This window comes from Miniopterus natalensis, chromosome 5, assembly GCF_054644295.1.
Source record: "Miniopterus natalensis isolate mMinNat1 chromosome 5, mMinNat1.hap1, whole genome shotgun sequence".
NCBI lineage: Eukaryota > Metazoa > Chordata > Mammalia > Chiroptera > Miniopteridae > Miniopterus > Miniopterus natalensis.
Window position 1 is genome coordinate 23,884,588 of NC_142085.1, and position 13,870 is coordinate 23,898,457.

General features: G+C 39.1%; 1 protein-coding gene across 1 annotated transcript in view; it reads left to right on the plus strand.

The window, feature by feature from the left end:
• Nucleotides 1-13,870, plus strand: part of MLIP (muscular LMNA interacting protein) — a 203,948-nt gene that overhangs the window by 90,927 nt on the left and 99,151 nt on the right. The window contains exons 2-3 of the mRNA XM_016198059.2: nucleotides 10,123-10,278; nucleotides 13,087-13,479. Of these exons, the coding sequence (XP_016053545.2) occupies nucleotides 10,123-10,278; nucleotides 13,087-13,479 (549 nt within the window). The remainder of the gene's footprint in view (nucleotides 1-10,122; nucleotides 10,279-13,086; nucleotides 13,480-13,870) is intronic.

A 13,870-nucleotide genomic window follows, 5' to 3' on the forward strand; every position in this document is an offset into this window, starting at 1 on the left:
TTGACCATGGAACCCCTTTATCACTATTCATCTTGCGAGGCTGATATTCTAAATGAGGCACATTGAGCAACACTGATCTAGAATTTTGTTTTATAAACAAATTGTCCCTGAGAAGTAAAGTGACTTACCCAGGACCTCACAGCTATTTGGTGAAAATCTGAGGTCAGAACCTATGTTGTCTGCTTCTGACCTGCGTGGTTGGACGTTCCATAGCTCCGAGCATCCTGCTGCGTCTTGCGACAGGTATTTGTAAGAGTCAGGGGAAGGGAGCAGACTGCCATTACTCTCAGCTCGCTACTTCCTTTAGTCCCTGTGCCTTTGTAGTAAGGACCTGTGAACCCAGCAACAGCTCTTCCAGTGGAACTGAGAAACTCGAGAAGTTAGGGCTGATTCTGTTTTCTTCTGGATAGTCAATTCAAATTTTACCAAAATTGTTATCCTTTTCATTAGAAGAAAAAAAAAGTATAGGAAATGTGCACAGGTAAAGAGACCACTGTCAGTCAAGAAGTTCACTGGTCAAATGCTTATTGACTGCTCATATGTGCCACATAATGTTCCAGCTGCTAGGAAAATAGCAGGGATCAAAACAAAAATTTTGCCCTCGTGGGATTTAAAATCCAATGATAAAAATCAGGCCAAATACAAGCATTAGAGGCTGGTAAGTGCTCTGGAGAAAATGAACATGGGCTAAGGGGATAAAGAGTGTGGGCAAGGGGCTAGAATTGGGGTTGCTATTTTAGGTAGGGTGGTGAGGGATGCTTTACAGTTAAAGTGATGTTTGAGCAGAGACCTGAGGAAGTGAAGGAACAATAATAAACTTGGGAGAAATATTCCAGGGAGTGGGATTAGCATTCTCTAAGGAAAAGCACTGTGGCTAGAGCTGAGGAGAGGAGAGGAGTAGGGACCAGATCATGTTGGGCTGTTGGCTATTATAAGGACTTTGGCTCATCCTTTAGGCGACAAGGGGAGTTAAAGAAGTGACATGGTCTAACTTGTGTTTTAAAGGCACAATCTTGCTACTGTGTGGAAAATAACTGTAGTAAGATGTGACAGACCAGACTCCCAAAAGCAAACTCTGAGATGGAAGTTAGCATGCAGGAAGTTTATTTTCATGGAGTTGCTCCCAGGAGCAATACCTTTGGGAAGTGGGAAGAATGCAGGCTTAGGCAGAGGGAGAACTGGGCTGCAATGTAGTCTCAACAAAGCCTAACCGATCTCATGAGGAGCTCTGAAATTGGTATAACCCTTTAGAGTTGTCCCAAATTGGAATGAGAGTGTCAGGCTTTTACATGGATGCATCAGGCATCCGTTGGATGCAGGCTGCCCCTGAGAAGGAGAAGTGACTTTGGGAAAGGAGCCTTATTCAGCTGAGAGCAACTCTTGGAAGGGGCTGATAGCTCAGCATGGTTCCAACACTTCCACCATCTGGGGACTAAATAGCCCCTTAGCCCGAAGGGAGAGAGGATTTATCAGAGCATCCACTACAGGAGGCAAAGTGGAAGCAGGGAAATGAATTAGGAGGAAGTGATTAAAAAATGAGATGATGGTAGGTTCTGCAACAAGGATGTTAGAAGTAGTGAGATATATTCATTTTCTGAATTTATTTTGAAAGGAGAGCCGGCAAGTTATATTGATATATTGATGGAGGATTATGGAAAATGAAGAAAACAACAACAACATAAGTCCATCATTTTTGGCCTACGTCATGAGAAATAGGTACAAATATATGCTGAGGTGGGAAAAAATTTGAGGGTTGCGTGGGGAACAGTTTCAGGAGAAAGACAATTCAGTTTTAGATGTATTAAGTTTCAGATATCTATGAGATATCCAAGTAAAGATGTTCGTTGGACATATGAGTGTATTATTCAGGGAAGCTGTCCAGGCTGAGTAATTAAATTTGGAACTCATTGGTTTATAAGTGCTATTTAAAGCTATGGAACTGGATGAGATTATCCAAGAAGCAACTCCTGGGCTATTTCAAAGCTTAAGGGTCAGATGGCACACAGCAGACAGAGAAGGAATGTCCAGGGTATAGGAAGAAGACCAAGAGGAAATTAATGGGATTACAGAAACCAAGCTAAGAAAATGATTCAACAAAGGAAGAGTGACCACCAGACACTGTTTCTGATGGATAAATGTTTCTTATCATTTTCTCTGTTCCCCTTTCAAATTCTACCATGCATGAGGCCTATTCACTTTTTTCTGGATATCTAATTATGTCAAATAGTCTCACATAGGTGCTAGATTTTTTCAGTACTTGGAAGCTTCAGGTTTACTTGAATTAAGGAGGGTTACTAATATTCTTTTAACTACAATGATGTGTCCCAAAGGGAGGAGAATCTACAAGCAGTAATAATAGGAGTAGAAGCAATCCAGAAGGGGCCAATACAGATGAGGCCCAGTTTAGGCTGTGATGGAATCTCATGCATTTTTGATGAGAGATCATAATTCACTTAAAATATCATACACTCAGTTCTGAGTCTGTGAATTGGGATAGCCCTGATTGAGATCTCTGGAATCAGCTATTACCCTGGGGACACAGGGATCCAAACTCCTGGTGATTCCCATTTTCAAAGGAAAACCACCACTGAGGGCCAAGATGGAGCAAATCCCAATGTTGCTCACTGGAAACAGGAGACAGGAAACAGGGGCTAAGGTGAAATGTCCCTGGGAATGGCTGGAGACCGTTTCCCCATGCAGCCTACAGTCAGCATATCGCTTTGCACTCTCTTCTAGTTCACTTGCCACCAGTGTGACTTGTGAAGGTGTCTCACTCATGAGCCAGCCACTCACATTGAGAATAGTGTCCAAGTCTTCTTTATCCTGATGTCTCCCAGGGCTTAGAATAGTGCCCAGCACTCAACATGTGTTTATTATCATAAATAAGTGGGATTTCTAGTACCTTCGTTTATCAAGCACAAGGCATAAAGCACAGACAAATGGACACCTGAGTAGCCTTGGCAGCTGGATCTATTTAATTACATGTTTCTTGGCAAACTTTTGTGGACTAATCTATTTTTTCTCTCAAATTTGTTTCCCATGTCAGGAAGAGAGACTATTTGTCCTGTATTATTTATTTAAAAAGCAATATCTTAAGAGCCCTTTAGCTGGAAGGTATTGCAGCAATATCTGTTTAGTAAGAAGAGTGAAGGATGCCCTGCTTTGGCCATCAGTGATGCCAGATTTTAACGAGAATTTGGGATTATATTTGTCTGTTGCGAATTCTGACGAACTACTTTGTTTTGGAAAAAGATAACGCGACAGAGCAGTTTTTGCTCCTTCGTTGAAGAGAGATCATTAAAAGTTTGTGTTTATAAAATGCTTTCAGGGTCTTGGGCAGGTGCTAGGTGACCCTCTAATTCACAGGAGAAGTGGTTGGAATGGAAGGATAGGCCTCCCCGACCCCTCCATCCTGTGTAAGTAACTCGTGTGTTCTTCATCATCCAAGACAGGAGCCTGTTTTTTTTCTTTGGGGTTGTTGTTTTTTTTTTTTTTGACCAGGTGCCATCATTTTCTATTCAAATGTGGATGGTTTCTATAGAAATTGTCCTAAATAGATTTGCTTTTTGAGGCTATATGTAGTTACTAACCAGATGGCTGATGTGTGCTGTTATAATGCATGACTATTGTTTTTTTAAAGTAAAAATTATGACTTCTATCAATATAATAACCTGTAACACCAACAATTATTAATTAATAAAACAAGGGAAAGAAAATGATTAGTAAAAAGTTGCCAATAAGGCACAGAGAAAATAGCAAAATACAGGGTGGGGCAAAAGTAGGTTTACAGTTGTTTGTATGGAAAATTATGCAATAATTAATAATTATACAAAAATAAACTGTTCCACATACTCACAACCCACTGTAAACCTACTTTTGCCTCACCTTATAATTAATTAATTTACTTGGTTTTCATGATTTAAATGATTCAAGGAAGAATTTAAGTAGGGCAACAGATAGAGGCTAAAGTATTTCCTCTCTCAAACGTGATTGTGCCAACATGCTGTTGCTTTCTTTTGGGGAGGGAATGAGAGGGAAAAAACCATCAGAGCACGAAGGACAGAATAAGCTTTAGGAGAACTTCGTGGCTGTTTGGGTCCATGTAGAATGAACTGATCGAATCACTCACGGAGGACTAGACTGTTACTTCCCATTGGGGAGCGTACAGTAGAGCTCCGAGATGAGCGGTCCCTAGGGTTTGTTAATGCTACCCTTCCATGTGAGGATTTATAGATACCTATAACAGTAATTCGATGTATAATAGATAATAGTATGTATAATAGAATATATAAATTCTTCATTCCTGTTCCCCACCAAATAAATTAAAACATTTTAATTCAAGATCTTTGGTGATCAAGACTTAACCTGCATTTCTAGTCTTATTTTCCTTTGTTCTCATTTATGTTATTTACCAAACTGAGTAACAACAGCACTGACAGGAGTAACATATATTGAGCATTTGCTGGCACAGAGATAAGGCTTTGCATGCTGAATTTAACTGTTATCCACACAAGGACCCTGTGAAAGAGGTACTGTTCTTATCCACACTTCACAGGTGAGAGGACAGAGACTTTGGAGGGTCAGCAGCTTCCCCAGGTCCCACAACTGACTCCAGGGTCCCCTCCTTTTTGACTACACCTGCTGTTCCCTGCAGTTCTGATAGGTGTCTTCATGCAAGCTTTCCTCTCTGCGTGAAATAAGTGCCATTCTTTCCCACCTTTATAGTTCTCTAGTCCCCCATTTTTCTAAGTGCAGCCCACATGCCACTTTCTCCTTGAATTCCTCCAGGTGGCTGTGCTCTCACCATCCTGGAGAAAGTCCTCTAAGTCTTTCCTACTCCAAGTGTCTCAAACTAGCAGCAGAGAATCAAATGGAAATGCAGAACCTGAGGCCCCACTCCAGATGTCCTCAACTGGAAAATGCATTTTAATTAGATCTTCGGGCAATTTGTGTGCAAAGTTTGAGAACTGCAGTATGGGAATTTTCTTTTTTTTTCTTTGCTTTATACCTTTGTTATTTGTATACATGTTATATATTCTCAGTTGGACTGTAAGGTCTTTGAGGGCAGGAGGGTATTCTCTTTTGAGTATATAAATATATTCATAAATATATACATATGTGTATATATATATTATAGAAAAGGTAGAAAATTTGGTGATATAAGAGAACTTATATTTAAAAATTTACATCATTTTCTAGGGCAAAATGAGTACTGTGTTGTTTGGAATATTTTTCCCCCGAGTGTGTTAATAGAATCACCTTGACAATTAATTTACTTGTAATGTTTCCAAAAATTCAGGTTTTTTGATAACATTGAAAATGTTAAGAGGCATAATCTGGGTTCTTAAAATAGAAACTTCATTCTTTCCCATATCCTTTGGTCTATAACCAGCTCTTGGGACACAACATCTTTCATTGCCAAGGTACAAATATAGATATTACAGATTTGGAGAAAAATCAATACTTAGAAAATAGAAATACTGAACGCTGAAGACTCCAGTCAATTTCACGTGTGAAGCTGAGGTTTGTTTGTCTTCATTCAGGACACTCATGGACTTCTAAGAAGCTTGGAATGGAATTTTGTTTTGACAAATGTTTGATTCCAAGCTTTTTTTTATAGCTAACTTGTTAAATAGCAAAACCTTGATCGCTGCAGATGCTCCTATATGGTTGCTTGCCATTTACATGCCAAGGACCGATAGTTCAAGTTCTTGATTTTTTTGACTCGATCACTGTATGCTTTCTAGTTTTTTATTTAGACACAGTGTTTGCATATATTTGTACCTCTCACTGTTCTGAGGAAGTGTGACCAACTGATTACTGAGACTGGCAGATGCTTGGGCCCTTCAGTCAGCTTCTTGTTGCTCTACAATCTGGCGTCTCTTCATTTTGCAGAACATGCAGTTGGAATACATGCGTGAAAAGAGGGCAGGCACATCTCGGTGGCTTCCCCCCCTTCGGCTGGCTCGCTTTCAGCAGTCAGTACGACCTCTCATGAAGTTCCAAATCTAAAAACTGTCTACACAGAAATCCACTCTTTGGAGCTGACAAAATTCTTCAATTCAGGGAGGATTACCTCTCTTTAGAATTCTTTTTTCCTGTGTGAGTGTGTGTTGTTTCAGCGAGAGGCTCCCTTCCCACCTCATCACTGGTTTGCTCACTCCCTTCTGCGATGAGTCAATGCTTCCAGAATAGGGGCGCCCGAGCGACTGCGGGAACTATTACTTCCAAATGAGCTCGTGCATCCTAACAGGGAGCGTTCAGACCACACCCCAGGTAAAAGGGAGTCTTTCCTTAATGCTTTCGAGAACTTTTAAAGGCTGTGCACTGTGGTTATTTGCTGCAAGGGGGCGTGAGGGAGAGCTGCCTGGGTGTAGATAAATTTGACTGTGTATCAAAGTGAAATGTTATCTGCAGTTACTGTAAAGGCAGAACTGCTTACTGGGGAACCAAAGAAAATGCTCAGGACTGCCCTTGGCGCAGGGTCAGTGCTAAGACACCCTGTAATGTCTGTTTTCAACAGGAGGCTAGTGGCCATCTGTGAGTGTGGGTGTCAACACCGGGAAAAGAGAACTTCTAGGGAAATAGAAGAAAGGAAGGCATTGCAGCCCGAAACTGAGCGAGGAGCAGCTAGCAGTCACGGCATGGGGGGAAACAATCTCTTAAATTATTTGGTGAAAATGTGGCAGTCTCAGAACTTCTGAGTGCTTGAAACCATTTAGGGAAAGGTTTTAATCCTCTGAGCTCTAATTTCTATTATTAAAAGTTTCCCAGGGATAGGAACGAAGATGTGGTTTTAAACGGCATTGACAACGGAAAGTGTTAATTGGCATCTAACAAAGGCGATGGTATTACATGCATCTGTTTCTGCTTTGTGCGGAAAATGATTTTTCATCACCATAGTGATTCAATCCTGGGCTCCAATGGAACTTGGCCACAGTATGTGGTAAATAGCAAATCATTATTTTTTTCTTTCCTGAGGAAGGGATTCAGCAGTCTATCGGCTAACACGTGGCTCTTCACCTAAATGTAGCTAGTGTAATTTCAAATCCTTTTCCAACTGAAATTCTGTACAAAAAAATTTTGCACATCCTTGGTAAGATGAGAGGATGCTAGGTAAAGGCAGAGAAAAGAGCCCCATGCTAACACTGTACTGCCAGCTTAAAAGCGGATACCAAACCGTTGCCCTTTTTGTGGATGCTCTTTTGAGGAATGTGTGTGGACAGGAACTTATCCCTCGCTTGTTCTCTAACAGTGCCCTAGGAAGATGAATGAGTCTTTAGTCCTATTAGATTTCCCGTTAGGTTATTCTTGAATCACATGTATTGGTCCAGCTTAAAAAAAAAAAAAAAAATGTTCTTCAACTGGTGAAGAAATTTTATGTAGGACATGGACACGTCTGTGAGAAAATGTAACAGAGTGGAAGGAAATACTTTTGCTTGTTTTTGGTTGCTTTCACTGTCAACATGTGGTTATGTTCAGACATTCCTTTCAGGGTGTTGTTGGAAAAGCACAGTTTTCACCCACGCTAATTAAGATCTATCTGCACTTTATAGAGATTCAAGTGGTACTGAATTACACAAATTGTGTAAGGCTTTTTGGAGATTTAGTGAGGACTGGGATTGACCCACATGGGGATGACGGTGTGAGAGAGGATAAGACATGTGAGGGGGATGCATGGGAGTAATTGTGGTAAATGGAGTCATCTGGTAAACACAAACTGATTGACAAAAACAAGCATGGGGAAGCTAATGTTGGAAGGATCAGTAGATTTTCATTCTGTGAGGCCCAAGGAGTGTTGGAGTTGGAAAACTGGAGTGAGTGGTCTAGGAAGAAAAGAAGGGGTAGTCACAGAGTTAAAAAAAACAAAACAAAACCTCCAAATTATGGAGGGACCATGGTTTTGGTCCAGGGTAGGGATGTGCAAGGCAAGGAGAATAGAAGTCAAGGCAGCACAATACTAGAAAAATTATCCATGGAATGTGATATTATAAAAAGCATAGTGTAAGAGAGTAGATTGAGCCAGGAACTTAATCTTAAAAGAAAAGAGTTTGAGTCCAGCCAGCATGGCTCAGTGGTTGAGCATTGACCCATGAACCAGGAGATCGTGGTTCAGTTCCAGGTCAGGGCACATGCCCGGGTTGCGGGCTCAATCCCCAGTAGGGGGCGTGCAGGAGGCAGCCGATCAATGACTCTCATCACTAATGTTTCCATCTCTCTCTCTCTGTCTCCCTTCCTCTCTCACTGAAATCAATAAAAATAAAAAAAAAAGTTTGATTTGGGTATGATGACTGGCAACAAGGAGAGGTAGCAAGTGGTCTAGACCGATGACATGAGATTCAGAGATGTAAGTTTTTAGGTAAGAGGAGAGAAGAAGAATGGCCTGGAGCAGTGCAAAGGAGTGAGGAGCACTCTTATTCCACACTCCCAGGCTGGTGTGAGAGAAAACAGCTACCACTGAGAGAGCTTCTTGGAAAGGGGAGCCCTTCAGAGGGAACCATGGTTAGTTAGGGCTAGAATATTTAGGGACGAGGTGAAGCATGTGGCTCACTGCATCCCAGGCAGTGTACGGTGAAAATGTTTCAAGAGTTGGAGCACGGTACAAGATGGGAACAAAACTAGGGCTATGCATAGCATATAGAGATTGAGGGGTGATTCGGAGGCCTGGATTTCTCACAGGGACAGACGTGATCAGAGTTAAAAGCCATGTTGAGATAAGGTCCAAGTTGTCCAAGGCACAGAGAGGTGGTACAGCTTGAAGGGAGAGGAGAGTAGGGGTCTCGCCAGGGCGTATTGTCTAGTTTGTGACAGAGGCATGGAGGCAGCAAAGGGGCAGTGTTATCCTCACTAGGTGGAGCTGATTTTGTCACGGACATTGATTATATCAGAACTGATTTCCCCGTACTCTCCTACTTCCCCATTCCATCAGATTCCTTTTCCCTGGACTCCAAGGAGGCCATGATCCTTTTCTTGTTGCATAATTTATTCTACCCTCTCCCTCGAAGATCTGGCTCTGCTTTTATTCCCCGCTGGTTCCTTCCTTCAGGCTGCAGACATGTTCAAGTCTATCCCATTACAGACCAAAAGGCACCCCTTGGGCCCTACTTCCCTTTCTAACTACTCTTAACCTCCCTCCTTCCCATCCAGACTTCAAAAGAGAAATCTACAGCACCGTCATCTCTCTCTCCCTTTTTCATTTGGTCCCTAGTCGATTGCTCTCGGCTTTTTGTCTTTGTCTCTAGTCCTGTGTCTTTCAAAACCAGAATTATCTATCTAAAATCATAGTGTGTCTGTGTCATTTCCCAGTCTCCGGTGCTTTAATGATTCTCTACTGGCAACAGGTAGGACAAAATGAAAGCTTGATCCGCACCGCACTCATGCTTTTCTCTACGCTCTCTCAGCTGGTTTTCTTGGCCTGGGTCATCCATTCTTCCTCTTTACTGGGACTTAAACTTCAGGGTTTTTCCCCCCAGAACGTCCTAGGTTGGGTAGGTAGGTACCCCTCATCACTTTTCCCTTAGTATTCTGTGCATACCCCCCCCTTTTTTTTCACTGTGAGTGGTCTATTCACTGTTGTATCCCTCACTCCTGATTGCCTGCCACACAGGAAATACTTAACAAATTTATTTTTCAATGCATAAAGAATGAATGAAGGAGAAAATAGATCCTTTTAGCAGGCATTCACATCCTGATAGCCAGAAAGGCATACTTCTCATTTTAAAATCCATATTTAGCATTCTCATTAATGATAAATGTTAAAAGTTTCTTACATGCCTCGTGATTATGAGTAAAACTGAACCTGCTAACCCAGGGTTAAATGGATAAAAGTCCATTCTGAAACAGACCAGAAGCTGAGTTTGCGGTGAACCCTCTGAGGGAGAGATGCCCTGTGATATTCGAGCTGATCAGCTTGCCACCTGTTTTATTGTCATCCCCTGCCACAGGATCTTCCTGATACACTGTGACTATTTTTATAGCTGTTTTCTTTGGCAACCGTACACATGCTCACAGGACAATAGGCGATTTGTCAAAATAAATGAGATAAATAGCCTGGTGTAGAGAGAAAAAGTCAAGATAAACCTTTGACAAGACTGAAAGTCTAATTTATTACGTGTCTCATAGGTCTCTTCTGGTGATTCTGAAGCCAAACCTCTGATCTTCACATTTGTCCCCACTGTCAGAAGACTACCAACCCACTCTCAGTTGGCGGACACCTCTAAATTCCTTGTTAAAATTCCTGAGGAACCAAGTGATAAGAATCCAGAAACTGTAAATAGGGTAGGATTATTTTTATTCTTTTTTTTCATATCAAGCAATTGACATTACATTATCCAAAATAATGACTTAGAAATTTGTATGAATGTTTATTTCCTCCGCTTAAAGTGAGATGACTAAGAAATCTAAGGTTGACTAAAAATATAATTATGTAACATGAACTTAAATGTTATCTAATCCCATGTTCTCTCTAATACATCATTCTCAACCCTTTTGAGTTGATATCCTATTGTTTGCCTCCTGCTACCTCCCCTTCTCTCAAATGTATTTTAAAATAATAAAAAAAAAATTAAAAAGAAGTTTAAATTTATTTAGAAAGAAAATACAAAATAAAACAGTGAGGAGCTACTATTTTACATGTAATAAATTGGCAACATTAAAAAATTATAATACCCAATGTTCGGGCTATTATGGGGACATCCACATGCTCACATTTTGCTGCTAGTTTTGTGAATATGTACAATTTTGGTGGAAAACCTTTATCCACTGTCATAAAACTGTTCATAGCCTTTCAATAACCTAATTCTTGGAAATGTATCCCAAAAAATAGGACAAAAGAAGAAAAATGTTATATAGAAAAATAATTAGGGAAAAATAAAAACAGCATAATAGCAGAAAAGTTAAGAATATGATAATACCTCTCCTTGACAAGGTTATAGCCATAGCGATTATGTAATTCCATGGAAAATGTTAACCTTATGATATTATCTGGTAAAATAGGTTATAAAATTGTATTTATACCCTGATTATACCTATCTAAAATGAGGCCAAGACTAAAAATAAAATTAAAACAAAACAAACAAAAACCTAAAAATGACTTATGCTAGAATAATGATGACATTGTGGGTAAAAAAAATTTTTTTTCTTTAAAATGTGTTTTAATACTGTCTTATTTTAAAATGTGATGGGGGAACTTTGTAGTACTCTTGAGCCAACTGGAAGGGCGTAAAATAATCTGATTTATTTTGTCTATATGAAAATATCTTATCTAACAAGTGGTAATATATCTGGGATTCTGGGATTTTCAATGCTGTCTTATTTCAAAGACAATTGGAGCTAAATTATTTTAGAGAAATCTTGAATACTACATAAGGCATTTCTGGGAAATCTCTTTCTAACAGTACTCAAATGCATATAATATATTCATGGGATCCTTTGTTATCAGGCACTGTGATTATGTGAGACTATAGATATATGAACCAATTTTGGTTGCAAATTTCCAAAGCTTCCTAGGATGATGATATTCATCTGATGACTGCAATGATACACACACAACTACATCATTAAAATAAGATTAAAGTTTTTTCTTTCTATTTTTTAAACAGTTCAGTATTATAATTGAACAGGGTAAATAATCTCCCTTTCTTTCTATATTTCACAACTATTTACTGAATACATGTTGCATGCTGGGTGCTGTGGATTCTGAGTGAATAAAGTCAACTCATAACTTATTTGTTATTGGGAATGCAGACAATGAAAAAACTGAAAAGTATATAATAAAATCTCAGGTAGTCATAAATGCTGTGAAAATGCATCAGAGTAAAGGAGTAGAGAATGATAGACTATGGGGGAAGGGAGTTCTTTTAGATCATTAATAATGTTTCCAAAAACTAGTTCAATTTTTTGCTAGTTTGGTAGTTATTTCATTACTTTTCATAATAAGAAATTTGTCATTGAACACTCCTATTTTTAATTTAAACTTTCTTCCAATTTGGGGTTTTGTTACTGTATAATATTATAATTAATATGTGAGGTGACCATTATCAGAGAAATCCTAATTAGAGGCAATTTGTGTTGTATCTTGACTATATCATCATCAGCTGAAAAGTGTGGAGTGGGTGTGTCAAGTCAATTCCTTAGCTTAGTTACACCTAATCAATGGTTTGACTTCTGTCTTCACACACACAAAACACATACATGCATATTATCATACATTAAATTGATGACTATAGTTGAAATTATTTTAGTTTAATTAGCATCTTCTTTAATTTTCTATGTTGAAATAATTTTAAACTTAAAGAAAAGTTTCAAAGAAGAAGAGTAATCATAGTATGGTTATCAAAACCAAGAAAATTAACATTACGTCTTTTAAACACAATCTTGGCATATATAGCTACTACCATTTTAGAACAATGTGTTTTGGTAGCATGGTAAAGTTGTCTTACACCTGGTCTTAGAAACTTTCTATATATTCATAGAAAATTGGATGGGAAAATATATAGAATCAGAAATCCAAAATAAAATAACAGTAAAAAATACTTTTTGCTAATATCTTTCTTTGGTGTCCTTGTCACAAGTTCTTCCCAAATTGCTTAGATTGTTTTGTCTGAATATCTGTGCATTTTGTTCCGATTTTATTTTTCCTCTCAGAGATTTTAGAGAGATTTATATTACTTTAAAACCTTTCAGTTGGATTTCTTTTCTCCCCTGGCTTATGGAGAATATATAGGTTTTGCACGACCAATTAACTAAACCATTGACCAGTCTCCCTTTGTTTCACAAATGTCTTCATGGAAAGCATTGCTCTCTTTCTCTCTTTTTAAAAAGTCATTTCATGATTTATTTGAAAGCAATTTTGTTTGTTGCTGTTGATTCTGAGCCCTACATCGTTTGAGTTTGGACCAGGACAAACAGGGGTGTTAGTAAAAGTTAACTGTTAATTTCAACCTAGTCTCTCTTCAGCCAACCTGATTTTTAATTATCTTTTCAGAAATTCTTGCCCTTAAGCAGGTTAAGCTTTTAGTGTACATGGAAAAATGAAGCATGAATCAAGCCAATGCCAATGCTTTTATGTCTCTACATTTATTGCAGTCTAATTTCAATGAGTACTTGACCTCGAAAGCTGGGAGCCAACGGCAGGGAGACCAAGGGACATTGACTTATCCTTCAGAGGTCAGCGGAAAAATTTCACAAGTAAGAAAATTTAAAGTAAACGAACCTCAAGGAATGCAGCAAAGTGGCCTCTTCAAAGCTGAATATGTCTTTATTGTGGACTCTGAAGGGGAAGATGAAGCTACAAGCATAAAAAGTGAACAAAGCCCCCCAGGGGAGATGGGTACCGCAGCTACTCGGCCCACATCTCTAGCAATCTCCTCCAACCTGGTCTCTGATGTGGTGCGCCCCAAAATACGAGGAACAAACCTCCAGGCCCCATCACACCCTGAAATGCCTCATGGAATGGCTTCTCAGCAAAAGCATGGGCAGGTAGGTTTTTCTTCTTATAAGAAAAAAATACTGTTTACATACCCTTTGTTCTAGGCTGCCTGCAAAGGCCTTCCTGGTCAAGGCATAAAAAACTCTTAAAGAAAAAGATACTGAAAAACCAAAATCTTAGGGTCATAAATTAGCACAGTATAAATATAGGTAATTCATTTATAAGACAAAAAGAATTATACAATTATACTGTGAATTGACTGAAGAAAAAATGTAAAACATTTAGCTGGAGTGGATTTCTGGAAATATTGCTTCTTCCTTTTGAACAATTCCGGGAAGGCTGATAGTGGGAGTTTCTTAGGACATCAACTGGATTTGAGATATAGACAAGTTACTTTTTACTAGGAAAAGAGTAGTAAATGGGTATACTAGGAAATAAGAG